The sequence below is a fragment of the Cuculus canorus genome, chromosome 26 (genome assembly GCF_017976375.1).
Source record: "Cuculus canorus isolate bCucCan1 chromosome 26, bCucCan1.pri, whole genome shotgun sequence".
Lineage (NCBI taxonomy): Eukaryota > Metazoa > Chordata > Aves > Cuculiformes > Cuculidae > Cuculus > Cuculus canorus.
The window spans coordinates 5,182,536-5,210,427 of NC_071426.1; the positions used below are offsets into that span (position 1 = coordinate 5,182,536).

General features: G+C 56.9%; 3 protein-coding genes across 8 annotated transcripts in view; 2 read left to right on the plus strand and 1 right to left on the minus strand.

The window, feature by feature from the left end:
* Positions 1-10,549, minus strand: part of OGDH (oxoglutarate dehydrogenase) — a 37,808-nt gene extending 27,259 nt beyond the window's left edge. For all 4 annotated transcript variants that reach the window (XM_054088809.1, XM_054088812.1, XM_054088810.1 and 1 more), the window contains exons 1-2: positions 10,420-10,549; positions 6,621-6,870 (exon numbers count right to left, since the gene is read on the minus strand). In XM_054088809.1, the coding sequence (XP_053944784.1) occupies positions 6,621-6,842 (222 nt within the window). In that variant the 5' untranslated portion in view covers positions 6,843-6,870; positions 10,420-10,549. The remainder of the gene's footprint in view (positions 1-6,620; positions 6,871-10,419) is intronic.
* Positions 10,550-12,979: 2,430 nt separating this feature from the next.
* Positions 12,980-14,634, plus strand: LOC104057926 (interleukin-1 receptor antagonist protein-like). Of its 2 annotated transcripts, XM_054088972.1 has the most exons (6): positions 12,980-13,105; positions 13,200-13,248; positions 13,336-13,525; positions 13,630-13,800; positions 13,909-14,054; positions 14,148-14,634. In XM_054088972.1, exons 1-6 carry the CDS (start codon positions 13,065-13,067, stop codon positions 14,358-14,360), a joined length of 810 nt encoding a protein of 269 aa, XP_053944947.1. In that variant the 5' UTR covers positions 12,980-13,064; the 3' UTR covers positions 14,361-14,634. The 2 variants fall into 2 exon arrangements, with proteins under 2 accessions (XP_053944947.1, XP_053944946.1); XM_054088971.1 differs by having other exon boundaries at positions 13,630-14,054.
* Positions 14,635-16,581: 1,947 nt separating this feature from the next.
* On the plus strand, positions 16,582-27,838 carry CKAP2L (cytoskeleton associated protein 2 like). 2 transcript variants are annotated; one of them, XM_054049632.1, is made up of 9 exons: positions 16,582-16,649; positions 19,062-19,128; positions 22,688-22,754; positions 23,077-24,092; positions 24,507-24,699; positions 25,354-25,518; positions 26,193-26,256; positions 26,569-26,716; positions 26,803-27,838. In XM_054049632.1, the coding sequence occupies exons 1-9, from the start codon at positions 16,628-16,630 to the stop codon at positions 27,044-27,046; spliced, it is 1,986 nt and encodes a 661-aa protein (XP_053905607.1). In that variant the 5' UTR covers positions 16,582-16,627; the 3' UTR covers positions 27,047-27,838. The 2 variants fall into 2 exon arrangements, with proteins under 2 accessions (XP_053905607.1, XP_053905609.1); XM_054049634.1 differs by having other exon boundaries at positions 25,354-25,509; positions 26,803-27,833.
* Positions 27,839-27,892: the final 54 nt, after the last annotated feature.

The window sequence follows — 27,892 nt, forward strand, 5'->3', positions numbered from 1 at the left end:
GTGGAGAGGCATCAAGGCACCTGGGAGAGCCCGGCAGAGCAAAGTCCGAGCCACATCCTCCCATCATGCTCCCACCTTGCCCACTTCCCACACTAAACAACGCAAAGGACGAGGGCAAGGCAGGGCGGCACCGTGTGCCTGCACCTACCCGAGACGCCAGCAAACAAAGCCCACTGGATTCACACACTGCTCTCAGCCCCAAAAGTCTCTTCAACAGCTGGGGGCAAGAGTCCAGTGCCTGCTGAGAGCCCGCCAACCCAACCTTGGCGGTGCAAGGATGGGCACAGCGCTGCCCAACCAGCCGCAGCACATTCAAACCAGGTCACCAATGCCACCAGCACGGCTCCAGCAGTGGTTTGGGGCAGAAGCAGCAGCTGGCTGGAAAGCTGCCTGGCAGGGAAGGACCTTGCTGGTTGAAAGCCGACTATCCAGCAAGTGGCCCAGGTGGCCAAGAAGGTCAAGAGCATCTTGGCATATATCAGGAATGCTGTGGCCAGCCAGGACCAGGGAAGTGATTCTGCCCTTGTAGTCGACACTGGTGAGGCTGCACCTCAAATTCTAGTTTCAGTTTTGGGCCTCTCACTACAAGGATGATATTAAAAGGGGCTGGATCGTATCCGGAGAAGGGAACGGAGCTGGGGAAGGGGCTGGAGAAAAAGGATTATGAGGAGTGACTGAGGGAACTGGGTTTGTTTAGCCTGGAGAAGAGGAGGCTGAGGGGAGACCTCATCACTGTCCACAAATGTCTGGAAGGAGGTTGTAGAGAGGTGGGTGTTGGTGTCTTCGCCCAAGTGACAGGTGATAGGACAAGAGGAAATGGCCTCAAGTTGTGCCAGTGCAGTTTCAGATTGGACATCAGGAAAAAATTCTTCACTGAAAAGGTTCTCAGGCACTGGAACGGGGACCCAGGGAGGTGCTGGAGTCACCATCTCTGAAGAGGTTTAAAAGACAGGCAGATATGATATAGTAGCGGACAGGTACAGTTGGACTTGATGATCTCAAAGGTCTTTTCCAATGTAGGGATTCTATGATGCTATGATCTTGCGTCCTGGAAGCAGGGTGGAGGGGACCAAAAACCTGACCTTTGCCAGAGGAGCACCAGCTTTCCCCTTCCCAGGAGCTCCTCTGGCCGCAGAGCCCAGCACGTGCTCCAGGACGCTATTTCCAGCCTGGATTTACCCAGACACCCCATCGCATCACTGCACAGGGTGATTAAATTTAGAACCAGGTCACGTTGGAGGAACATAAAACCTAAAACAATTTGGCACCGTAACTGATAAACAATGGCTCCTAAAGGGAAAAACCAACCAAAACAAACCCAGAAGCCAAACACTGGCCTGTTCTGATTGCTGCTGGCTAAAGGAAATCACAGCAGGAATAGGGGCAGAGCTACTGTTTGTATGATCCTTGCTCCTGGTGAGAGCAGCTCAAGCCCCTTCCCTGCCCCAAAAGCCATTACCTCCTGCAAACAGGAGAGAAAAGCACCCCGGGATGGGCTCCATGGCCTTGGGATGGGAAAGGGATCTGCCCAGCTGCCTGTCTTTGCCCCCTCCAAGCAAGGGGCCAGCAGTGGGGCCAGAGAGCAGGGAGGCAGAGGTGCCGCCTTAGCAACCTCCTCCCTCTGCCATCCAACAGCAGCAGCCTCTCGAAGGTGCAATTTGCTTCTGTTCTGAAAGGAAAAGTTCATTTCAAGCTCTTGGAACAAGGTGCAACATCAGCTGCAGCAGCTTGGTGCTTTCACTGAATGCTTTATTGCCCAACACAATTCCAGGGTATTCCCGGCTCCCTGGCCGCAGGCTCTGACAAGCACTATAAAAACAGCTTCCAAGCTGCTGGTGCGGTTTCGAATTCCAGGGTATTCAAGAGCCATCCCGGGGAGGGGTTCCGTGACCCACAGAGGCACCCCTGGAGCTCACAGATCCCCCAGGAGCAGGTGCACAGCTGCAGCAGCGTTACCCCCTCAGCGTGGGAAGGACTTTGCCTGCAGCTGCCACTGGGCAAAGGTAATGGCAGAAAGACAGCTCAGCAAGTTATTCCCCTCCACCCCTCTCCATGCCCATGGCAGCCCTGCAAGTGCTTCTCCGGCTCCTTTACTCCATATATTGGGCATAAAATATATATGTGCGTGTATACATAGAGAGAGAGGGTCTAACAGAGCTCGAGGTCACCTCGCTTTTCCCAAGAGGGCTCCTGTACGAGGGCAGGCTGAGAGAGCCGGGGTGGTTCAGCCTGGAGAAGAAAAGACTGAGGGGAGACCTCAGAGCAGCCTCCAGTACGGAAAGGGGCTACAGGAAAGTCGGGGAAGGGCTCTTGATCAGGGAGTGCTGGGACAGGATGAGGGGGGAACAGTTTTGAGCTGAAAGAGGGGAGATTGAGGTGAGATCTGAGGAAAGAATGTTTCCCTGTGAGGGTGGGAAGGCCCTGGCCCACATTGCCAAGAGCAGTGGTGGCTGCCCCATCCCTAGAAGTGTTCAAAGCCAGGATGGATAGGGCTTGGAGCCCCTGAGCCATTGAGAAGTGTATCTGCCCATGGCAGGGGGTTAGAACTCAATGGGTTTTAAGGTCCCTTCCAACCCAAACCATTGCATGATTCCATTATTCTAAGGCCAGGCTTGTCACAGAGGTTTGACCACAGGTGTCACCAACTGCAGTCAGAGGTCCCCAGTCGCTGTGCCAAGCATCCCCAGCAGCCAGCGCCGCACTCAAGCTCGCAAAGAGCCGCTTGGTCCCGCAGGGCAGGAGAGAGGTGCCCTTGCTCCCTTTGGAAGCAGTGCCAGAGGCAAGCAGCACCAATCCTGGCAGCAACCTCCACGCCCTCGACTCCCCTTTGCCCTTAGTTGCTCATCAGACTCAGGAACCAGCCTTCAGCATCAGAAAAAGGCCTAAAAAGATTTTTTTTTAAATCTTCCCTGCTCCAAACACACACTCTGGTATTTTCTGCAGTTCAAGCCACTCGTGTCCACATGGAGGAAGTGAATTCACTTTGCTCAGCCAGGATGTTCATGCTGGCTGCAGTACTCATAGCTTTTGGGCAACATCATAGATTCATGGAATAACTGAGGTTGGAAAAGACCTCTCAGCTCATCCAGTCCAATCATCAATATGACCCCACTGCGCCCACTAAACCTTGTCCCCAAGTGCCATGTCTGCATGTTTTTTGAACACTGCAGGGATGGAGACTCCACCACTGCCCCGGGCAGCCTCTGCCAGGGCTTCGCCACTCTGCCAATAAAGACATTTTTCCCAATATCCACTCTAAACCTCCCCTGGCCACTTCCTCTCGTCCCATCTCCTTGCTACCTGGGAGAAGAGCCCAGCACCCACCTCACCACAACCTCCTTTCCAGGAGATGTGGAGAGTGATGAGGTCTCCCCTCAGCCTCCTCTTCTCCAGGCTAAACAACCCCAGGTCCCTCAGCCGCTCCCAGAACCCCTGCACTCCAGACCCTTCCCCAGCTCCATTCCCTTCTCCGGATGCGCTCCAGCCCCTCAAGGTCTTTCTTGGAGTGAGGGGCCAGAACAGAACCCAGGGTTTGAGGTGTGGCCTCACCAGCGCTGAGTGTGGGGATACGATCCCTTCCCTGCTCCTGCTGCCACCCCATGCTGATCCAAGCCAGGTGCTGCTCTCCTTCTTAGGAGCATGGGCCACTGCTGGCTCATGTTCAGCTGCAGCCACCCAACATCCCAGGTCCTTTTCCTCCAGGCAGCCTTCCAGCCACTCTTCCCCAGGCCTGGAGCATTGCATGGGGTTGTTGTGACCCAAGTGCAGCACCTGGTACTTGGCCTGGTTGAACCTCGCACAACTGGCCTCAGTCACGGATCCGGCCTGTCTGGGTCTCTCTGCAGAGCCTTCCTGTGCTCCAGCACATCCACACTTCCACACAGCTTAGTGTCTTCTCCAAACTGACTGAGGGAGCACTCAATCCCCTCATCCAGATCATGAATAAAGATATTAAGCAAGACTGGCCCCAACACTGATCCCTGGGGACACCACTTGTGACCAGCCACCAACTGGATTTAACTCTATTCACTACAACCCTGGGCTCGGCCATATAAACCCCAGCTCCTCCTTGGCGTAAGGTCTTGCTCTCCCCGGTGGAATGCAGCGTGGTGGGGCATGGCCAGCCTCTGCTCCATGCAGGGAACAGATAAACCCAGCCAGGCCTATCTGACAGCCTGGCTTTTGAGGGACTCCACCCTCAGGTCTCACAAGGAGAGACCACTACATCTCAGAGACAGGAGTGACATGCTCCATGGTTGCTCCAGCATCACACCAGGGGCATGCAGGCCTGCAGGGACAACTCACAAGCTACGACCACCCTGATCCCACCGCAGCATCTCTGTGTCCAATGGGGACACGGTGAGCCATCAACAAACGTGCAGAGGAGAGAGAGGCAAAGCTAAGAGCTGGCAAGGGATCTTGGTAACGGTGTCACTGGAACAAGGTTGGATCCACCCAGGGTAGACGAGTCAGGCCTGATGGTCAAGCACGTCAGGAAGCAAAAGCAAAGTCCATGCAAAACCTCAGGTATCAGCCCCACCAGAAGTTTTGGGACCTGAAGTTGGATCTCAGAGGACCACAGAGTGGTTTGGGTTGGAAGAGACCTTCAGAGATCATCCAGTCCAACCCCCTGGTCCAAACCCTCTCTGTCAAGAAGGAGCCAGCTTGGTTTTGTTGAACAAGCTATCCGTAGTACTTGCTTTTTACATCACCAGCATGAGTTTCCTGTCTAGGCAACAACAAGACCTCGCTTCATCTTCACACTGCTTTTCCTCCTGCTACAAAGCATTCCCAGCCACACAGGAAGCAAAATTTTGCATCAAACCCTGCACTGCTCTCCAAACACCCAAGTAATCAAATGGACATCGATTTCCAGGGGTGACTCACACCCACGTGCAGTTCTTAACCATGAATATCAGACCAGGACCTGGAAAGGGATGGCAGCCCCACCCTTGTAGGTGCTCAAACCTCAACTGCATGAGGCCCCAAGTGATCTGGTCTGGCCACAAAACTGGGTGCCACCCTCAGGCCGGGCATGCAGGGCAGGGACTCCAGAGGCTCCCTCCAACCTATATTCTCCACCAATTCCTTCAGCTGAGCTTGCATGAGGATGCCCATGCAGCATTGCAGGCCATGCCCGCCTACAGATGAGCTGAGGAAGCTACAGAGGCAGCACTGGAGAGGAGACAAGACCAGAAGAGACCCAGAGGTCCAGCTGCAGGGCCCAACATCCTTCCCAGCCAGCGGTCCAGCTGCAGGGCCCAACATCCTTCCCAGCCAGCTGCCCGACAGTTGTGATGTTTACCGTTATATCGGCTCACAGCAACACCCAGGACTATGCAGGGTCTGTGGGCTGAGAAGCTGGTGTCCAGCTGGGAAGATGCTTTGCCAGAGACGCAACTGTGCCCGTCACTGGGACAGAGTGACAGAACCCTCAGTCATTTCTAAACTAGACTCCAGCATTTGGATTCGCAGCTTTTAATTTAATACCCCCCTCTGAAGGACTGGGCTACACCGCGGGCGTTTGCTTGGGTGGCTTTCAAGTCACTGTCTGACAAACCCAAACCAACACACTTTGTGCTTTCTGAGCCCATATTGCTCAGCTCAGCCACCCATTTGCCTTGAGAGAATAATAAAGTCAAGACTGTTTGTGAAAATCCAGCTTTGATCCTGCTTTAAGGCCTTCATAGCACCCTGCAGGCCATGCGCTGTGGATATGTGGGATTTGTGCCATCGGAAACACTGACGCAAGTAAGGTGCGAGATTCCTTACCCACCCTCACTGAACTATTGCGTCCTGGGTCACAGGCTGCTCATGTGCTGGTGAGTAAAGAAAATCCCTGCTCTGTACGAAACTGTCTTAAAAATACCCTGGCTGATGCTGAGACTTGGTCACTACAGGAACATTTTTGCTGGAGACGGGGAAAAACATAGTCGACCTGCCTAGCAGAACCCTCACCGGCCAGATTCTACATCTAAAGACCTGGAGAAGCCTCAGGAATTCAGATGAGGACAGATGCCGGCGCATGTTGCCCGCACCTGGGTTGGTTTCCCAGTTTTAAGCTTGCAAGCAGCAGGTGGGAACTCCTTGGTCACCAGACCCAGTCCCCTCCCCAGGTGGCAGAGCAGAGCCCTGGCTTTATGCACACAAGTCAAAAGCCAAGCTCAGCACTGGCCTTATGACCCCAACCAGGAACAGCCCCGTGCCTCTGGAGCAGCGAGAAAACTGGTGAGGATGCAGAGAACACCCTTCCCTGTCTCTCCCACCATCCTCCACTCTGGAATAAACCCTCCAGATGAGCTGTCGGAGCTGGAAGAAACAAAGCAATGGAAGCTTGTTAAAGGCGGATTCCCACGAGAAGGCATTCCCTTGTATCCACTTGTAATCCAGGATGCTGCCTGTGTCCCACAGGGGTTGAACAGAGAAGCTCCTCTTGGCTCCGGCTCACGGACGTGCTGATGTTCCTCTTGGGCAAAGCAAGGCAGAAGGACCATGTGCAACCATCGGGACCCCTTCAGCTGAATCCAGTCCTCCTCAGGATGCGCGCACTTACCTGAACCCACCACTGGGGCACACAGAGAGAGATGGGAAGGCGAGATCCTGGCGAGGTTGCCCCTTACCTTATGTACACTTTTGGGATTTTCCAGCCATGCATAATACATTTCCTCCACGTAGTTGGAACTAGTCCCGCTCAGAAAGGGCTCGGCAGCCACTGGCGCACTGTAGCACCGGATCTGTTGGAACGTCCTGGGTGCTGCCGGCCTGTGCTGGGAAATTGTCTTTACAGTCTGTGAGGCCGTCAATGGCCGCAGCTTTGCTGCACAAGTCCTTAAGTTAAGCATGTTTGTCCTGGTGCCTCACGCCAAGTTCCTGGAGGGAGAGAAAGGAAAAGTGGGTTAGGAATTCTTGCAGAGATCCCCTCTGCTCTGCCTGTATCAGCCCCAACCACAGAGACTGAGTTTCAGATCACTTCTTTACTCGGATTAATCTGTCCACCCTGTTTGATGGCCGAGTCTCCAACAGGTGGAAAACCCAGTTTGGGCTCCCAGGGCTCAGCCCAGCCTGTTCGGCCTGCCCTGTCCTCACCGGCACGGCAGCAATATCAGCCTCAACACAGCGGATTTCTCCAACAGGGCACCCACTACCAGCCTTAAGCGCAGCATCACAGCCCCCTGCACCTTCTTACATGGGCACACGCGCAGATAACGAGGCTCGCTCGGTGGTGAAACACTGCCTGGATTCACCGGTTCCCTAGGCCCTCTCATTTAGTTCCCAGCCAACATCCGCTCCTTTTCCAAGAACAAATCCGTAACATTTCTCTTCTGATTCTTCTTCACAGAACCTTCTTTTTGTTTTAAACAGGAAGCCCCTCTCTAGGACACCCGGGTTCCAGCAGGAGCTGGATATGTTGGCTCTTGAACCTCCCCTCTGCAGCAGCACAGCCGGGCACACGGTTAAAGCAAAGCACTAAAGCACAGCAGGTGCCACACAAAACTCATTCCCAGCTGGGTTTTAACACCCAGCACCACATTTCCCTTCACGCTGAGCTGGTTGAGCACCAGGGATGGTTCCTCAGGCCTGCACAAGCCACAAGATGACACATCTTACACTAACCCCGCAGGGAAGCTTTTTCCAATGCTCTCCCAGGTCAAAAGCCTTGACTTCAGTTCTTGCTGCGTTACCCCGCAACCACTCTGCATGGCCAAGGTTTTCTCCTTGCTGGTTGATGTCATGTGTATCAGGACAGAACTGGGCAGAAGCTTTCTGCAAGGGAAGACCTTTGCACAGCAGCCAGGATGTGGGCACCAGGCCAGACCACTTAGAATTATGGAATCATGGAATGGTTTGGGTTGGAAGAGACCTCAAAGCCCATCCAATTCTAACCCCTTGCCATGGGTAGGGACACCTCCCACTAGATCAAGTGTTCAAAGCCTCTTACAACCTGGCCTTGAACACCTCCAGGGATGGGGCAGCCACAAATGCTTTGGGCAATCTGGGCCAGGGCCTCCCAATCCTTCACAGGGAAACATTTCTTCCTGGGATCTCATCTCAATCTCCCCTTTCAGCTGAAAACCATTCCCCTCATCCTATCCCTGATCAAACTCCTCCCCAGCTTTCCTGGAGGCTCTTTCCATACTGGAAGCGGCTCTAAGGTCTCCCTAGACCCTTCTCTTCTCCAGGCTGAACAACCCCAGCTCTCTCAGTCTGTCCTTGTACAAGAGGGGCTCCAGCACTTGGATCCTCTCCGTGGCCACCTTTGGACTTGCTCCAACAGATCCATGTCCTTCTTGTGCTGAGGACTCCAGAACTGGACACAGGGCTGCAGGTGGAGTCTCACCAGAGCAAAGCAGAGGGGCAGAATCCCCTCCATGGCCCTGCCTGGTCCTGCTGCTCTGGATGCAGCCCAGGACATGGTTGGTTTCTGGGCTGTGAGCGCACTTTGCCAGCTCATGTTCAGCTTCTCATCTACCAACACCCAAAGTCCTCCTCCTCAGGGCTGCTCCCAATCCATTCTCCACCCAGTCTGGATTTGTACTTTGGATTGCCCTGACCCAGATGCAGGACCTTGGCCTTGGCTGTGTTCAACTCCATGAGGTTTGCACTGGCCACTTCTCCAGCCTGTCCAGATCACTCCATCGCTTCTCCCTGGAAGCTCAGACCCAAGAAAGCTGACACAGCTGAAGGAGGTTGTTCTCTCCTTCACAGAGAAGCCAGAAACCAACCAAAAGCTGGCATGGGACCTCTTGATGGTTCCCCAGCAACGTCCATCTGGCAGCTCCTGGCAGGGCACGGCCCCGCACAGACCAGGAGACCTGGGGTTACCCACATCCAACCAACTGCTGCAGCCCAAGGTGCAAGATCATCTTTGGAGAAGCACTTGCACTCGGAGTCAGCTGTTCTTGGAGCTGCCCTTTCCACTCAGCTCCTCCTGCACAAGGCAGGACAGAGCCTGGAGGTGACCCAGCTGGCCAGGTTCCACATCTCTGACCAGTTTAACCAGCAGAGCCCAATGTCACAGGGGCTGTGACGCATTCACCAGGTTAAAACAAAGTTTTGAGTGGATAGAGAATTAAATACACCTGCATGACCAGCGTTTTGTGAGCCAGGCGTCCAGACTGGCCTGGCTGAATCCAGTTCTGACCGCTCTGCACATTTCCTGCCCCAAAACACATGATTTTGGCCCAAGGAACCCAAGAAAGCTCCGGGATTGCACTAATATGGCCAAGGTGTTTTACAGGCTCCCTCAGGGAAGAAGGGAAAACTCCTTGTACCCTTCACCATGCTCGCTTGCTCCTGCCCATGGTCACACCAGGACCAGGATGGGCAAGAGATGGCAGGAGGGGCAGGACAGCAAGCACAGAAGCACTGGATGTTTTCCCAGCTTACGTGCCTTAGATTTAAGCAGCAAAACACCTGCGGATATTTTAGAGAGCCAAGCGAATTGCGTGCCTGAACAGGCACACACAGCAGGGAAACAGCCTAGGATGGAAGCATTAGCAGTGTCTCCAGTTTTGGTGCTGCCACTGGGCAGCGTCTCGGTCACCTCTCTGGAAAACAGAGAGGGTAATACTAGGGCTTGACCCAAAACGAGGAGAATCAGGCAGTCTTTGTGGGTCTCTTGCTGAAAGGGGTGGCTTCCCAAAGGCACAGGAGTCTGTGCCGCAGCCCAAGCAAGCTCGGAGCTGGGATGTTTCCAAAGTAGCACAGGACAGCCGGGAGAAAGGGCAGAGGAGATGGAGCCAAGATCCCTGGGGTCACACGCGGACAAGGGTCATGCGCGAAGTCAGAGCTGAGGAGGCGCCGGGGAGCAGAAGCTCAGGCAAATCTCACCCCAAACCCCACCGCGGGGCCACGTGCGGGAACATTCGCCACAGCCGGGGGGGGAGGGAGGGAACAACAGCGCTGAGACCCCGGCGGGCGCGATGCTGACCGCTGCCCCGGGGTAAAACCAGAACGAACTGGGCACTAAAAAGAGCAGCACGGCCATGGGCTCTGGGCCCAGAGGCTCCAGCACCGGGCGCCTCCAGGCGGCGGATACAGGGGGTCCCGAGCGGTCCCTGGAGACGGAGGGGCAGGGGAAGCCGCGGGGGGGTCCCATGCGGCCCTCGGCGTGCAGGGTCGCAGAGGAGAGAACCCCCGGCCCCTGCGCACCCTCCGGCGGGACCCCCGCCCTGCGCACGCGCGCACCGCCCCCGCCCCGCGTCCACCACCCAGCGCCCGCCGCGGCCCCGGGCCCCGCTCCCATTGGCCGCGCTGCGCTGCCCCTCCGGCGCCGGCCCCGCCCCCAGGCGCCCGGGCGGTGGCGCCAAGGACACCGGGCAGCGGCCGCGCCCCTCACCCCCGCCGCCGGCCACGGGCCCCGAGCCCCCCGCCCGCCGGGTGCTGCTCCCGCCCGGCCCCACCGCCTGCAGCTCCTACCGGCACGTCCGCCCGTCCCGAACGCGGCCCCGACTCTGACAGCGCGCGGCACCGCCCGCCCCGCCCCGCGCGACGTCACCAGCCGGGCACGCCCCGGACACGCCCTGGCGCATGCGCGGTGGCTTCCGCGCCCTGGGCGGGAATGGGGGCAGGGCCAATGGGTGGGCGTGGCCTGTGTTGGGGCGGGGTCAGGCGGAGGGTGGGCACGGGGCGATGGGGCGGGGCCGCCGCCGGCGGCGGCGGCGGCGGCGCCTCAAGGGTCGCTGCCAAGTGCCTGTGCCCCGCGTGAGGATCCCCCGTGGTTTGGGGGTCGACCCCCATGTCCTGGGCTCCCCACGGCCTGGATGCACTCACACACACGGCCTGGGGCCACCACAAGAGCCTGGCCCTCCCCCCCCACTCTGGTAACCCTCAGGACCTCACTTCCAGCCTGGCCCCCCCTACATAGCCTTTGGACCGTCCCCCGCCAGCCTGGGCATCCTCTAGAGCTTGGAGACTCCCCCATGGTTGGCTCCTCGCAGCATGGGGATGCTGCAAAAACCCTGGAGGCACCTCACACACACACAGCTTGCGGACACCATGGCCTGGAGACCACCCATGTGGCCTGGGGGCCCACCTTGGTCTGGGCATCAACCCCCACAGCCTGGAGAACACCCCTACAACTCGGGGGTTGGCACCCCCTTCCACAGCCTCGACATCCTCACATCCCACAGCCTGGACATTAGCATGGCCTGGAGACCACCCCACCACAAACTAGTCACCCCACCACCACCTGGGGGTATCACCACAGTCTGGGCATCCCCTTCCCCATGGCCTGGGGACACCCCCACCATGGCCTGGGCATCTCCCCCCACTACACACTAGGGACACAACAAGAGCCTGGGCATTGACCCCACAGCCTCCTTAAACCACCATGGCCTGAGCACCCCTCCAACACCTTGAGACCCCCCCAACAGCCTGGGCACCCCCCACAGCCTGTGACCCCCCCCAACAGGCTGGGTGCCCACCCCAGTGTGGGTGCCAGCCCGCGGGCCTGTCCCAGGGTGCAGGCAGGGGCGGGCAGGCAGCGGGTGTGGGGAGTTTCGGAGTTGCTGGCAATTTCCTGCAGGTGAGTCATGGCCACTGCCGGCGCTTTTGGGAAGTGAAACGGGCACCAGGAAAGCACCCCAACAGCCGCGGACACGCACATCCCGGGCCAGCAGTGTGGCGCAACTGCCTGCAGTCACAGAGCAGGAGGGTGGCAAGGAGGGACCCAAAGCACCTTGTTCTCAAAGCATCACATCCCCAAGCCACTGTATCCTCAAGGGCACCACGTCCCCAAATCACCACCTCCCAAAAGCAGCGTGCCCCCAAAACACTGAACATCAAAAAGGGCCAGGTCACCAAAGCACTGTGCCCCCAAGCGCATGGCACCCCCAAGGGCACCGTGTCCCCAAACCACCACATTCCCAAAGGCACTAAGTCCCCAAAGCACCATGTCCCCAAGTGCTGTATCCCCAAAAGCATCGCGTCTCCAAGGGCTGTGTCCCCAAAGCACTGCATCCCCAAGGGCACCACATCCCCAAAGCACTGCATCCCCAAGGCTACCACATCCCCAAAGCACTGTATCCCCAAAGTGCCACATCCCCAAGGGCACCATGTCCCCAAATCACCATGTCCCCAAGGGCTGTGTCCCCAAAGCACTGCGTCCCCAAGATCATCATGTCCCCAAAGCACCGCATCTCCTGAGGCTCCGCATCCCCAAGAGCCATGTGCCCAGGGCACCCCGGCTGGGCACAAGGGGCCAACGGGACAGCGAGGTCCTGCGCCCTCTGATACCGCGGTGATGGGGACATGGTGGGGACAGCAGGGCCTGGCCAGCAACGGGACCGCAGCCCTGGGCAGCACAGGAGGAAGCCATGGGGAAATGGCGGAGTGGCAGTGCTTGCGTCAGCGGCCTCTTCCGGGGCAGCTGCGGTCTCAGCGCGGGGGAAGATGGGCATCATCACGGCCATCACAGCCCCACAGGGCTGAGGCAGCCCTTGCTGAGGCAATGTGGCCACCAAGGATGGCACATGGGCATTGGCCCCACACGCAGCCCCAAGCCATCGCCCCTGCTCTGCCCCACACATGGACCGCAGATATCGCCCCACTCTGCCCCACACATGGATCCCAGATATCACCCCTGCTCTGCCCCACATATGGACCCCATATATCGCCCCTGCTCTGTCTCACACATGGATCCTAGACATCGTCCCTGCTCTGCCCTACACCCTGACCCCAGGCATCACTCCTGCTCTGCCCCACACTCCAACCCCAGGCATTGCTCCTGCTCTGCCCCACATCCCGACCCCAGACACTACCCCTGCTCTGCCCCACACCCTGACCCCAGACATCGCCCCTGCTCCCTGCCCCACGCCTTCAGCCTCACAGCGCCAACCCCACAGCCTTCCTGGTATTGCCAGAGGAACTGGGCAAAGCCGGGTGTTGCGAAAGGTGGAAATCCCGCTCTGACGGCGCTTCCTTTCAGCAACTCTTGAAAACCCACCGCTCCAGCGCTGGGTTCAGATCGTGCCCAGGCAGCGTTGCAGGCAGGACAGGCCGCTGCAGGCAGCCAAACGCCGCCACTCTCAACAGATACCAGCGTGTTTTCACAGTCAGTGGAGATGGCATTCGTCCCCGATTTGGACACGCTGGAGAGCAGCAGGTAAGTGTGGACGTGCTGGGTGGGACGTTGAGGACAAGATGCCACCCTAGTGCCACAGTGGCCCTGGTTTCACCATTTCTCTTTTTCCTTTCAGCCTGAGTGAGGAGACATTTTATGGCCCTGACTGCCTTTGTCTGCAGAAGGTAATGCTGGGGCAGTGGTGTGAGTGATCTTTGGACCTCGATGATGGGGAAGCTGAGCTCTCACCCTACATCTCTTTCCCTTCCCAGAACCCCTGTCTGGACTTGGACATGACGTTGCCTGGAGTGGACATCCAGGTGACAGTGACCAAGGGACATCCCACCAGGACCTTTCGCCAGGCTGCCACCCTCATGGTGGCTGTGACCAAGCTCCTAAAGCAGCCGGCACCCAAGGACTTTGCCGACAGTGACCTTGGGTGCTTTCTGGATCATCTTTTCGGTATAGGGGTGATGTTGGGGGCATTGTCCTGTCCAGGGGATGCTCTTGGGGGACACTTTTGGACCCCAGTGCATCAGTGTCCCTGACTGTCTCCCTCCCCGCAGAGCCCGTCCCCTTCCAAAGGGTCGAGAGCAGCCACGCTGGGGCACCCATCTACCGCTACACTCGCTCCCAGTCCTTTGACATCCTCGACATTAACCAGAAGTGCTTCGTGCTTGAGTCACCCACCCAACTGGTGGCCCTACACCTCCAGGGACCCTCTGCTGGGCGGAAAGGTGAGGGGACACAGTCCATTCCCAAGGTCCCTGCTCCAGCCTTGGCACCACCTGGGAGCCACCCCACAGCCCCGGGACCACCCTCTAACTCACCCCTTCTCACTGCAGTGAAGCTCAACATTGCCCTGTACCGTCCACGGTCATCACAGGGTGACTCAGGCAATGGGCGGGTGCCAGTGGCATTGGGCATCAAAGGCTACCAGCTCTACATGTCGTGCATGATGGGTGGCACCGAGCCTGTGCTGCAGCTGGAGGTGAGTAGAGGGTCCTGCTGGCTCCATCTCCTGGGGAGCTGGGGGCTCCTTCCCATTCTGAACCCCACCTCATAGCCCCCTCCCCGTTTGTAGGAAGCCGACATCAGGAAGGACATAGAGAGTGCGGAGCTGATCCGCTTCATCTTCTACCGTCTGGACAGCCCAGCCGAGGGGACCACACGCTTCGAGTCGGCCGCCTTCCCAGGGTGGTTCATCTGTACCTCCCAGCAGCCACGCCAGCCCATCGGCATCACCAACCAGCCTGACCAGGTCAACATCGCTACCTACAAGCTGAGCAGGCGCTGAGGGACCCCAGCCGAGCCCAACCCAACCCAACCCAACCCAACCAGCAGTTGCTGGTTTCCAGTCTGTATGTACCGAGTACAAACCCCCCCCGAGTCCCCCGTCCCCTGTCTATTTCAGGTGAAATAGCAGCTCTGGGCCCTGTGGGCCTGCATCACCCTGAATTTTACTTATTTATTGGGTCCACCCCGTGCTTTTGTACTTATTTATTGTGTCCGCCGCTTGCTTTTAACTTATCTACATTTTGTTGGAAAAATTGTGGTTTTGTTATCGGGAATGGGGGAATTTGGTGATGGAGGTGGAAATAAAAAATTTCCCAGGATGGCGTGGCTCAGCTCATTGTTCTCAAATAGCACAGGGTGGGTTATGGATGGGACAATCCCACTGTTTCAGCTGCGTTTGGGGCTCTCCAGGCCTGGATGCAAAGCCCAGAGGGTGAGGGGGAACCCCAGGGGCCAGGAAGCACCAAGACCCAGGGGGCAGCTGGAGGGGGGAGTGCCTCAAGCCTGGGGGATGCTGCAGCCCCCAGAGCTGCCACATCCACCCCAGCTGCCGCCACCCCCTGAGGCACAGCCTGGTGGGCCCTGGCATCCCACAGTGTGCTGTGGCATGGCATGGTGGGACATGGTGTGGCATGGTGTGATGTGACGTCGTTCAACAATGCCAGGTGCTGACCCCTGCACTTGGGACACAACAAACCCGTACAGTGCTCCAAGCTTTGGGAAGAGTGGCTGGAAAGCTGCCCAGTAGAGAAGGACCTGGTGGTGTTGGTCAACAGAGGCTGAACATGAGCCAGCAGTGTGTCCAGGTGGCCAAGAAAGCCAGTAGCATCTTGGCTTGGATCATCTTGGCTTGTATCAGAAGTGGTGTGGCCAGCAGGACCAGGGAAGTGATTGTACTCTGCACTGGTGAGGCCGCACCTCGAATCCTGGGTTCAGTTTTGGGCCCCTCACTATAAGAAAGATATTGAGAGTCTGGAACGCATCCAGAGAAGAGCGACAAAACTGGCGAAGGAGCTGGAGAACAAGGACTACAAGGAGTGACTGAGGGACCTGGGGTATTTAGCACAGAGGAGGTTGAGGGGAGACCTCATTTCTCTCTACAAATGTCTGAAAGGAGGTTGTAGAGGGGTGGGTGTTGCTGTCTTCTCTCAAGTGATTGATAGGACAAGAGGGAATGGCCTTAAGCTGCATCAGGGCAAGTTCAGATTGAACATTAGGAAAAATTTTGTCACAGAAAGGGTTCTCAGGCACAGGAAAGGCTGCCAGGGAGGTGGTGGAGTCTCTATCCCTGGAGGGGTTTAAAAGGTGGATAGGACCTCATGAGGTTCAACAAGGCCAAGTGTAAGGTCCTACACATGGATTGGGGCAATTCCCGATTTCAGTACACGATGGGAGGTGATGTGATTGAGAGCTGCCCTGCAGAGGGCTTGGGGTGCTGGTTGATGAGAAGCTCAACAGGAGCCGGCAACGTACGCTTGCAGCCCAGAAACCCACCATGTCCTGGGCTGCATCAAACGAAGCACGGCAAGCAGGGTGAGAGAGAGGATTCTGCCCCTCTATTCCTCTCTTGTGAGACCTCATCTGGAGGATTGTCCCCAGTTCTGGAATCCTCAATGTAAGGATATGGAGCCGTTGGAACGGGTCCAGAGGAGGCTACAAAGCTGATCCGAGGGCTGGAGCACCTCCCATATGAGGACAGGCTCAGAGTTGGGGTTGTTCATCCTGGAGAAGGCTCAGAGGAGATCATGTAACAACCTGAAGGGGGCTACAGGAAAGTTGGGGAGGGACTGTTCACAAAGACTTATGGTGACAGGATGAGGGGAATGGGTATAAACTGGAGAGGGGCAGATTTAGACTGGACATTAGGAAGAATTTCTTCACCATGGGAGTGGTGAGGCACTGGCCCAGGTTGCCCAGGGAGGTTGTGTCTGCCCCATCCCTGGAGGTGTTCCAGGCCGGGTTGGATGGGCCTTGGGCAGCCTGATCCAGTGGGATGTCCCTGCCCATGGCAGGAGGGGTTGAAATGAGATGATCTTTGAGGTCCCTTCCAACCCAAACCGGTCTATGACTCTATGAGTACAGTACACGACCCCTCCGAGCTCACCCCTCCCGCCACGGATTCTGCGCCCCTCTGCGTGTGACGTCACGCGTGTTGCCGCGCGCCCCGCCCCCTCGGGCCAGTCACGGCTCGCCCCGCCCCCCCGGCGGCCCATTGGCCCGTTCGAAGCGGGCGGCGGTTGGGGCGGAGAGAGCGGCGGCAGCGGCGACATGGAGCGGGCGGGGGCGAGCGGTGAGGGAGTGGGGCGCCGTGGGGCAGGGACGCGGAGGGGGGCTGGGGAGAGACAGGGGGTGAGGCGGAGGGGCGCTATGGGGCAGGGACGCTGTGGGGCGGTGGTGTTGGTGGTGGGGCTGTGGGGGCACAGTGGGGCGGGGACAGGGACAGGGGTGGGAGGCTGTGGGGCAGGGGTATGGGGTGAGGGATATGGGGTGAGGGGTGCTGTGAAGCAGGGGTGGGGGGGTTGTGGGGCTGCTGTGGGGCAGGGACGCTGTAGGGCAGTGGTGTTGGTGGTGGGGCTGTGGGGGCACAGTGGGGCGGGGACAGGGGTGGGGGGTTGTGGGGCTGCTGTGGGGCAGGGGTATGAGGTGAGGGATGCTGTGAGGCAGGGGCAGGAGTGGGGGGGCTGTGGGGCTGCTGTAGGGCAGGGGTATGGGGTGAGGAATGCTGTGAGGCAGGAGCAGGGGTGGGGGGTTGTGGGGCTGCTGTGGGGCAGGTGTATGGGGTGAGGGATATGGGGTGAGGGGTACTGTGAGGCTGCTGTGGGGCAGGGGTATGGGGTGAGGGGTGCTGTGAGGCAGGGGCAGGGGTGGGGGGTTGTGGGGCTGCTGTGGGGCAGAGGTATGGGGTGAGGGATATGGGGTGAGGGGTGCTGTGAGGCAGGGGCAGGGGGTTGTGGGGCTGCTGTGGGGCAGAGGTATGGGGTGAGGGATATGGGGTGAGGGGTGCTGTGAGGCTGCTGTGGGGCAGGGGTATGGGGTGAGGGATGCTGTGAGGCAGGGTTATGGGGTGAGGGGTGCTGTGAGGCAGGGGCGGGGGGGGCTGTGGGGCTGCTGTGGGGCAGAGGTATGGGGTGAGGGGTGCTGTGAGGCAGGGGCAGGGGTGGGGGGCTGTGAGGCTGCTGTGCGGCAGGTGTATGGGGTGAGGGATATGGGGTGAGGCGTGCTGTGAGGCTGCTGTGGGGCAGGGGTATGGGGTGAGGGATGCTGTGAGGCAGGGTTATGGGGTGAGGGGTGCTGTGAGGCAGGGGCAGGAGTGGGGGGGCTGTGGGGCTGCTGTAGGGCAGGGGTATGGGGTGAGGAATGCTGTGAGGCAGGAGCAGAGGTGGGGGGTTGTGGGGCTGCTGTGGGGCAGGTGTATGGGGTGAGGGATATGGGGTGAGGGGTACTGTGAGGCTGCTGTGGGGCAGGGGTATGGGGTGAGGGGTGCTGTGAGGCAGGGGCAGGGGTGGGGGGTTGTGGGGCTGCTGTGGGGCAGAGGTATGGGGTGAGGGATATGGGGTGAGGGGTGCTGTGAGGCAGGGGCAGGGGTGGGGCGTTGTGGGGCTGCTGTGAGGCAGGGTTATGGGGTGAGGGGTGCTGTGAGGCAGGGGCGGGGGGGGCTGTGGGGCTGCTGTGGGGCAGAGGTATGGGGTGAGGGGTGCTGTGAGGCAGGGGCAGGGGTTGGGGGGGTTGTGGGGCTGCTGTGGGGCAGGGGTATGGGGTGAGGGATGCTGTGAGGCAGGGGTGGGGCTGCTGTGGGGCAGGGGTATGGCGTGAGGGATGCTGTGAGGCAGGGGTGGGGGCTGTGGGGCAGGGGTATGGGGTGAGGGGTGCTGTGGGGCAGGGGTGTGGGGTGAGGAATATGGGCTGAGGGATATGGGCTGAGGGGTGCTGTGGGGCAGGGGCAGGGGTGGGGGGGCTGTGGGGCTGCTGTGGGGCAGGGGTATGGGGTGAGGAATGCTGTGAGGTAGGTGGGGGGGCTGTGGGGATGCAGTGGGGCAGGGGTGGGGGATCTGTGGGGACACTGGGGCAATCTCGAGCACCTGTGAAATGGGGGCAGCAGGAGATTCAAGGCCGGGCCGGTGGCTGCTGGGGCACAGGGGGAGCACAGGGTGGTTTGGGGGGTGAGAGGTGCGTTGAGGCGCTCTAGGGAGTCTTGGGGGGGACTGGGGGCACCGGGGGGACAGGGGGGTGGGGTGGTGCCAAGCCAGGCTGTCCCTGCCAGGAGAGACTCCAGCACTGCAGCTCAACCAGGGGGGTCAGAGGGGCCCGTGCTGCCCCACAGGGACACCCCTCGCTCTTCCCACCTGTTCCTGTCCCCCCAAACAGGGCTCAGGCTTGTGGGACACGTGGCTTAAGCAGGGTCGCTCACAGCATCTCTGCTTCCCTTCTGCAAGTCACCTGAGCCCCACGAGCCAAGGTTTTGAGCAGCATCAGACCCTGAGCATCAGAGAGCTCTGGACTTTATGTGCCTGTGAGCCCCATGGTGATATCCCGTGCGTGGAAACGCTCCAGGAATTTCTGGGAGCAGCAGTGCCAGGCTTGGGCAGGGATCAAGGCCCCCTGCATGGTGGTGCAGTGGATGTGAAATAAATACCTTCTCATCGGTGCTCCAAACACTGAGGTCATGGTGTGTGCACTGCATTTTCCTACCATCTCTTTGCAGATGAGCGGAGAAAACAGCTCCAGGACTACCTGGCAGCCAAGGAAAAGCTGAAACACCTCAATACCAAGTAAGTCGGGAGGATGTTGGATTTAGACTGGATGATCCCACAGCTAATTGTGTGAGGTTCAGCCAGGCCAAGTGCCAGGTCCTGCCTTGGGTCACAACAACCCCACACTCTGGGAAGACTGGCTGGAAAGCTGCCTGGAGGAAAACGACCTGGAGGTGTTGGTCAACAGCAGCTGAACGTGAGCCAGCAGAAGCCCAGGAGGCCAAGAAAGCCAACAGCGTCTGGCTTTGATCAGCCATGGAGTGGCCAGCAGGAGCAGGGAAGGGATTGTCCCCCTATACCTGGTAATGGTGAGGCCACACCTCAAACCCTGGGTTCAGTTCTGGGTCCTCCAAGAAGGACTTTGAGGGGCTGAAGCGTATCTGGAGAAGGGAACGGAGCTGGGAAAGGATCTGGAGCGCAGGGTTTCTGGGAGCAGCTGAAGAACCTGGGGCTGTTTAGCCTGGAGAAGAGGAGGCTGAGGGGAGACCTCATTGCGCTCTGCAGCTCTGAGAAAGGAGATTGTGGTGAGGTGGGTGCTGGGCTCTGCTCCCAAGTAACAAGGGATGAGACAAGAGGAAATGGCCTTAAGTTGTGCCAGGGGAGGTTTAGAGTGGATGTTGGGAAAAACTCCTTTACTGAAAGGGTTCTCAGGCACTGGCAGAGGCTGTGCAGGGAGTGGTGGATTCACCATCCCTGGACAGATTTAAAATGTGGGTGGACGAGGTGCTCAGAGATGTGGTTTAGTAGTGGACAGGTATGGTTGGACTCTATGATCTCAAAAGTCTTTCTTGCTCCTGGAAAGGAGATTGTGGTGAGGTTGTGCTGCACTCTTCTCCCAGGCAACAAGGGATGAGAGAAGAGGAAATGGCCTCAAGTTGTGCCAGTGGAGGTTTAGAGTGGATATTAGGAAAAATGCCTTTACAGGCAGAGTGGTGAAGCTCTGGCAGAGGCTGCTCAGGGCAGTGGTGGAGTTTCCACCCCTGGGGTGTTCAAAAAGTGCTTGGGGAAATGGTTTATTCGGCATGGTGGGGCTGTGCTGATGGTTGGACTGGATGAGCCAAGAGGTCTTTTCCAATTTTTATGAATCTGTGACCTGTAATATCTCTTCCAACCCCAATCAGTCCATGATTCTCTGAGGTAACGCTGACTTTTCCCAGCAGCTGCCCTCTCTCCACAGCCTCTTGCTTAGCTGCAGAGCTATCTCCTGCCAGTACCTGCTGTCAAGGCAGCGACCTTGGGCAACTCTCCCTGCAGCTGCCTGGCAGCAGCAGGAGCAAAAAGATGGTTTGGGTGATGGCATTTCTTGCTGGGCGATATCTCTTCTGGGTATTTTCTGTATCTCTGTGACATTTTCTCATCTTGGGTCTGTCAGAACAGGCCTGTTTGCTAACAACGCTGCTTCATGACTGGGTCTTTAAGACAGGGTCACAGAATGACAGAATGTCCTGAGTTGGAAGGGACACAAGGATCATTGAGTCCAACTCCTGTCCCTGCACAGGACCACCCCAATATTCACTCCATGGGTCTGAGGGTGTTGCTAAATGCTTCTGGTCTGTTGTCAGGCTTGGGGCTGTGACTGCTCCCCTGGGGAGCTGCTCCAGTGCTCCACCACCCTCTGGGGGAAGAACCTTTTCCCAACCTAACCCTGCTTGGCATCTTCTTGCCATTCCCTCAGGTCCTGTAATTGGTCAACAGAGAGGAGCAGGTGCTCATCTCTTCTCTTCTTCCACGTGGGAGGAAGCTGCAGAGGGCGATCAGGTCTCCCCTCAGCCTCCTCCAGGCTGAACAGAGACATACAGTTTCCCCTCCAAAACCTTCATCAGCTCCATGTCCTCCTCTGGATGCTCTCCAGTAGCTTCAGATCCTTTTTACCCAGTGGTGCCCTAAACTGTCCCCAGTGCTCAAGGTGAGGCATCCCCAGAGCAGAGCAGGACAGTCCCCTCCTTTGCCTGGCTGGCAATGCTGTGCTGGATGCACCCAGGACACAGCTGGCTGCCAGGGCACTGTTGGCTTGTGGTCAACTTGTCATCGCCCAGAACTCCAGATCCCTTTCGCAGGACTGCTCTCCAGCCTCTCACTCTCCAGCCTGTCTATCCACCCAGGGCTGCTGTGTCCCAGGTGCAAAACTCAGCACTTGCCCTTGTTAAACTCCTTGTGGCTGGCGATTGCCCAGCTCTCGTGTTTGTCCGCACCCTCTGCAAGGCCTCTCTTTCCTCAAGAGTGTCAGCAGCTGCCCCTGGTTTCATGTCATCTACAAACTTAGTTATTAAACCTTCAAGTCTTGCATCCATGTCATTTATGAAGATGTTAAAGAGCCCTGGCCCTGGTGTTTTCTGAACTTCTGTGACATTTTCTCATCTTGGGGCTGGTGGGACATGCCCTTTGCCCACAGCTCAGCTTCATAACTGGGTCTTTAAAAGGGATGTTTCAGGTCTCACCACTGCTGCTTCTTCCAGTGGCCTTCTGGGACAAGTTAACATTAGGAAGGGGCCTTTTCAGTGCATTTAAAAGGAAATAGGTACAGCTACCTGTGAAATGAGTTGGCTGACTCTGGGCATTCTGCCGCTGGGGCGGGCTGCGTGTGGATGCAGTGCTGTGAGCGCAGTGGCCGCTTGCAGGCTGTCTCTGCAAAGCTTTTAATTGAAACTGCTGCTGTGCTTTGCAAACCTGAACAGCTGAAAGACTCCTCATTGCAATGAGTATTTCTCATGGTGTTTGTAGTGCAATGGAAGCCATAAAACTTCTCCGTAGGGAGAAGATAAAGGGAAGCAGTCTCAGAGAGCAGAAAGAACAAACCAGTCTCTGTTGCCACGCTCTGGAAAACACCACTAATATAACAGAAAGAGGAGAGAAGATTAATGATCTTTTTATGGCACTCATATGGAATAGAGGACAATGCCCTGACTCTCCAGGCTCATTCATTACAGGAAAATATCTGCACAGGCATTAATCTTCCCTGGCAGCTGAGCTGCTGGCTCTGGAGCAGAGGGCTGGGAGAACCCTGCAGCTGGTTGCTGTCAGAGGGCTTCAATTCCAGGAGGAGTACAGGATGGGGAGCCGAGAGCCAGGGCTGTTGCCCTGCTGTCCTGCGTTACTGCCAGTGCCAGGGCAGCTGAGGGGCTGGAGAATCAGCTGCCGCAGCACTGCAGCTCACCCCGGCAGAGCAAAGCCTAGCCAGCAGGCTCTACGGCGCTGCCAGGACCTGTGGCCGGTGTGGAGGCACCTCGGCTGCCTGTGGTATACAGGGCAGGTCAGGACACCAGCCAGGGGCAGCAGCACCGGGAGTCCTCCAAACCCATCGCAGTCTCCTGCCTACCAGCCCCCTGCCCGCAGGAACCGTTTCGGTTACTCATCAGCAGGAGCCACAGGCTTTGTGACAACTTTAGATGTCAATGTTTTGTGTTGCTTTTCTGTGGCCACATGAAAGAAAAACAATGAATATTACATTGTACTTCCTTGACAGCAGTTTGATTTTGTTGTAAACTCCTGTGACTGCAACAACCAGTGGCGCTTTAGATATTTAACCTTTTCTGCAGCAGCCGTTCATTAACCTGGTGTCTTGTTTGTTTTCTTACAGACCCTTTCTAAAGGACCAGACAAATCACTTAAATCCAGCCTTAGAACCCATTTCTGAACTGGGGAATGTAAGTAGAAGTCTTTTGAGTCTGGCTTTATGTTTCATGCTTGAAGGCAGAGCAGAGCACACAAATTGAGACAGCGAACTCCAGGTGTGCCATCACAGATTGCTAAGTAGGCAGCAATAAGTCAACTAATCATTTTCTAGAGGAACTTAGTGTGGGAGGCTCCTCTGCCCATGCACTGGTAGGTGTTGTGTCATTCTGTTGACAATGGCTTTGTCACCACGAGCCTTCACACGAAGATCCACAGGGCTGGGGTGGGCGCAAGCTGCTGGGCTTTGACCCGGCTGAGCTCTCCTCAGGGCTGAGGTTTGCTCTGTTTCTTCAGGCTGACGGGATCAAGAAGGATGTCAGAAACACAGTGAAAGGCACTCAAAGGGGTGGCAAGCTCACTGCCAAGTCCACACAGCACCGAGAGCCCTCCAAACCCATCCACGCTGGCCACACTCCTCAGCACGACCGTTCAAATATGTCTCAGAGGGCAGTGGTGCGTCCAGAGCAGCCGAGGAAGACTGCAAAGCTTCCTGTGGGGCTTGTGCCAAGCATGAGCCACTCTACGCAACTCAGAGGGAGACCCTCAACTTCAGTCTCTGGTCACCTGGATCCAGAAAAGAACAAGAAGCCTGTACTGAAGGTTGTCACTGCTGCAGCACCTCAGACTGGAAGTGACAACTCCGCTCTGGGGACATCTTGCTCCCTCAATGAGGGCCTGCAGGACAGGCTGGTCTGCAACAAAGAAAACGTCCGTGCACAAACCTCTACACACCCTGTGCTGAACAGAGTTTTTCAGTCTGATAAAAACAGTTTTGGGAGCCGGAAAGTCTCGGCTCACAGGCAAAGCTCAGCCATCACGTCAAGAACCATCATGGGCTTGAAGGATGGAATTGGCAGCCGCCAGGCTAAGGAGCAGCCAATCCAAGATAAATTCAGGAAAACACTGCCAGGCTCACAGAGCGTGTCTCAAAAACCAAGTGTCAAAACTCAGCACTCCAGCAGGCCCCTGCAAATGAAAAGTTCTTCCACAAAGCCTCCGCCCTCCATCCAGCACCAGAGGACCACAAACCCAAAATCCAGCCTGAAGCCAGATAGCGCTGTGCAATGGCAAAGGCCCATAGTGAGCGGGAAGGCAGATCGGAAGGACACAAAGGTGGTGCCTCTCGGATGCACAGCAGCGTCCCAAGCAACAGCCCCTCAAAACCAGCCTCGCAGCACATATGGCTTCAAAACTCAAACAACTGGGAGCGATTTTAGGAATACGAGAGACAGGCTTAAACCAGAGCTGCTGAAAGCAAGTGGAGTACAGGCTAGGCGGGTTCCCAAGACCCCAACTGCTGCAGATCGTAAGTAAGTAACAGCTTTGGCCAACTCTGTGCTGGCCTCCAGGGGACAGCAGAGTTTAAAGTGTTTAACTGGGTGAACCAGCACCCTCATGGGGAAAACAGGGTCCAGAAACTTACCAGCAAATGCTTGCTTGGAGCTTGACACCCCACAAAAAAAAAGAGGGTGGGGATGAGATTTGGTGGTACCCTGGGTTCTTCTTGCACAAAATCAGCGTGTGGCTGCTTTCCTGTTTTGTCTTCAGGCATACTTAAACATGTTCTTTTCTTTCCCAACCTAGAGCGTGGATGCCTTTTATTTAGGACAGAAGCACTGAAGCAGCTGAAGTTGACTAGAGGGAGATCCCAAGGGAAAGCAGTGGCCTGGCCAGTGCTGGTGGTCTGCTGGGGTTGTAACAGCGATTCCTTGGTCCTTTGACAGGAAACAGCTGGAGGAGTGGTTGGCATCCAAAGGGAAAGCCTACAAGCGGCCGCCTATGGTACTGCTTCAGAAAACAGCAGTGAAGCCACCCTGTAGAAATGCGAAGGAGAAAGAGAAGCAAGAGAAACCAGAGGAGCTCTTCCTAGAGAAGATTGACAACCTCCTGACTGAGTGCCTGAAGCTTGTTGAGGAGGTGGGAATGGGAAAGGAGATGATTGAATGGGTTCCTCTTCTGGAGCATCCCAGGAGATGAGGGCCATGTTGCCTCAGCTGCACAGAGGGGTGTGGAGCAAGCGTTCCTGCTCACTGGCTGCTGTTGCCAGAGAGGTGACATCATGCGTCGGGAAAGTATAAGTCCTTGAGGAATTAGGAATAGGTCAGAGGCAGTCAGTGAGATGTACTGATGGGGAAAATGGAGCTATAGCAGGTCAGGGAGCTGGTGTCATTGGTGTCATTGCCCGCATCCTGGCACTTGGCAGTGCAGTCTGCAGCTGGAATTCCTGCAGCAGCAGCCCAGGCTGGCTGGGCCAAATTGAGGGGTGTCCCTGGTGGACCTCAGGTGCTGGGAAGCATCACCTCTGGGAATGCTAACCACTAGCCCTGCTCTAGGGTTTAGTGGCTCTGTGAGTGTTCCTTGACATCCTTCTGAACTACGAGGCTCATTTTACTAATGGGAAAATGGAGGCAGAAAAGCTGTTATCTGTCCACGATTATGTTAGGGATTTGCAAAACCGGGCTCTTCTGAGAATCCTTTTCCTAGGGGGTGGTTACGTGCAGACAGCTCCCCCGTGTTCACCTCTGGCCCTTGTCATTGACGCCTTTCTCTGGGACCTTGTCCTTCTTGCAGGGTGCCCAGGCAGAGGAGCTCTCTGCACTGCTGTCCCACGTGCCCCTGGCAGAGAAATTTGCCAAGTTCTGGATCTGCAAAGCAAAACTGCTCGCCCGGAATGGCCCTTTTGATGTGACGGGGTTGTACAAAGCTGCTGTCTGCGCTGGGGCTGTGGTGAGTGAGGTGTGCTCTTCCGTACCACCCTGTGTTCCCTGCCTCTGTGCCAGCTGGTTTCCTTGAGATCCAGGGATTGGACTTTGGGATGATTTTAGCAGTGGGATCATGGAATGGTTTGGGTTGGAAGGGACCTCAAAGCCCACCCAGTTCTACCCTTCTGTGATGGACAGGGACACCCCCACTGGATCAGGTTGCTCCAAGCCCCATCCAGCCTGGCTTTGAACACCTCCAGGGATGGGGCAGACACCACTGCTCTGGGCAACCAGAGTCACAGGTGAAACAGCCATTTAGAGTCGCTGGTTCCAATCTGTCCCATCAAAACATTTTGGCTTTAATCAGCCAAGTAGGCAGTGCTCAGCAGGAATGAATAGGGCCAGAGAGAGGATGGAGAGGACACACGGACCCTGTGCCACATTGGAGCTGTAGCTGGAAGCGATGTGGGGCAGCTCTGTGCTTGTCTGGGCAGTGTAACTGCTGCATTCAGTAGGATTTACCTGTGCAGGATGAATGCCAGCCCAGCTGTGCCGGGTACTGCCAGGTCTGACTTGCAGAAGGGAAATTTCACAGCCTTTTCCTGGGTGTTACAATGCAGTAAAAACCTTTTCTCCTCTTCACCTGTGACTCTGGGTCTCTGTTCGCAAGTCAGGCCTGCGTTGACCTGTGTTCTACATTCCTTGCAGCCACTCCAGGAGCTCAGAGAGGTTGTCCTTGATATTTTGAAGGCTGGAGACCAAACATCCGAAGGTAACCTGTGCATGTAGGGGCTGGCTGGCAGGCTGGGGTTCCCTGCTGCTGCAGGTAGGGAAGCAGTGTGGTTTGCAGTCCGTCCCAGCACCCCGTGTCCCTGTTGATTTAGACAGAGACCGAGTGTTGTGGAAGTCTGGAATCCTGATCTCAAAAGTGGGTCAAGACTCCTCTGCCAGGTCTGGGCACAGTCCCAGGCCATCGTGCCTCTGCAGCAAGGTGCCTTTGCCTGTGTTCAAAGTGCTGCGGTGTTGGAATCCCTCCCCGGCTGCTGCTCTCTGCAACCATGCTGTCCTTTCCCTCTCCTGCCAGGGGAAAAGGCTGAGGAGCCCATTCCTCAGAAGCCTGCAACGCCTTGCCCGAGTGAGGGGCAGCATGAGGCAGCGACTCCCCGCCAGACCGGGACTTCCCTGACCAGCCTGCCTGTCTCCATCAAGTTAAAAGTTACGTCTGCATCCAGGTAAGGCTGAGCTGCTCCTGGCAGCAGCACCTTCTGTGCCAGCACTCCCTGGTAGATTTACTTAAAGGCTGTTGTTCTCTCTGCAGAGGAAAGGAGTTGCTAGAAGGCCGGGAGCTGAAATTCCTGACACCTGTGCGGCGCTCGCTGCGGATAGAGCAGGTTGGAAGCCACTACCCAGAGATGCTGAAGGACCATGACCCTGTGGTTTCATCCCTCAGTGAAATCCTGGATGCTGAAGAGGAGACTCAGTTCTTCTTCCGGAAAAACAAGGCTTTGCCAGAGGTGGAGGAGCTGGAGGGGTTGAGTTCGTATCCCCCAGATTGCTGCTGAGGGGTCCTGGTGGGGTACAGGCTGCTCGCTCTCCTGTACCGCTTTGCACATGCTCGGCTGACTTATCTTGCTGTCTCTCATATGTAAATACGTGAGAGTGGCAGAAAACAAACCTATTTCATATGTAAAAGCATTATTTTAAATTAAATAAACAATTGTTGTAGAGATGCAGTGTGGCCTGATGAGCAGTGTTGGAGACGCTCAGGAGGGGCTGGAGCCCTGGGCTGTGTCCCCTGCAACAGCTCCTCTGCTGTGACGCATGTCCCTGTTTTCCTGCTGTAGGATGATGTGAGTCACACTCTGCGGTGTTCCAGGCGCCTTCCAGTGTTTTGGAACTAATGTCCAGAGGGATTTGCTCCAGAGCCGCGTTGCATCCTACCTGGACAGCAACCGGATGTTCTGTGCCAAGCGGAACACACAGACCCCACATCTTGAGCCACGTGCAGCAGCACCAACTCTGCCAAACTGGGGAGAGGGTGGAGGGGCTGGGGTACCATGGGACCACCGCAGCTTCCATACGGGCCCCAAGGAGGCCAAGGGCAGCAAATGCAAGGGGAGAGAGGCCCTTAGGATGCAGTGGTCTGAGCTCTCAGAGCCCTGAGTCTGGCTGAGAATCATAGAATCACCAGGTTGGAAAGGACCCACCAGATCATCGAGTCCAACCATTCCTAACATTCTCTTAAACCATGTCCCTCAGCACTTCATCCACCCGTTCCTTAAACACCTCGAGGGAAGGCAACTCAACCCCCTCCCTGGGCAGCCTCTGCCAGTGCCCCATGACTCTTTCTGTGAAGAATTTTTTTCTGATATCAAACTTGAACCTCCCCTGGCGGAGCTTCAGGCCAT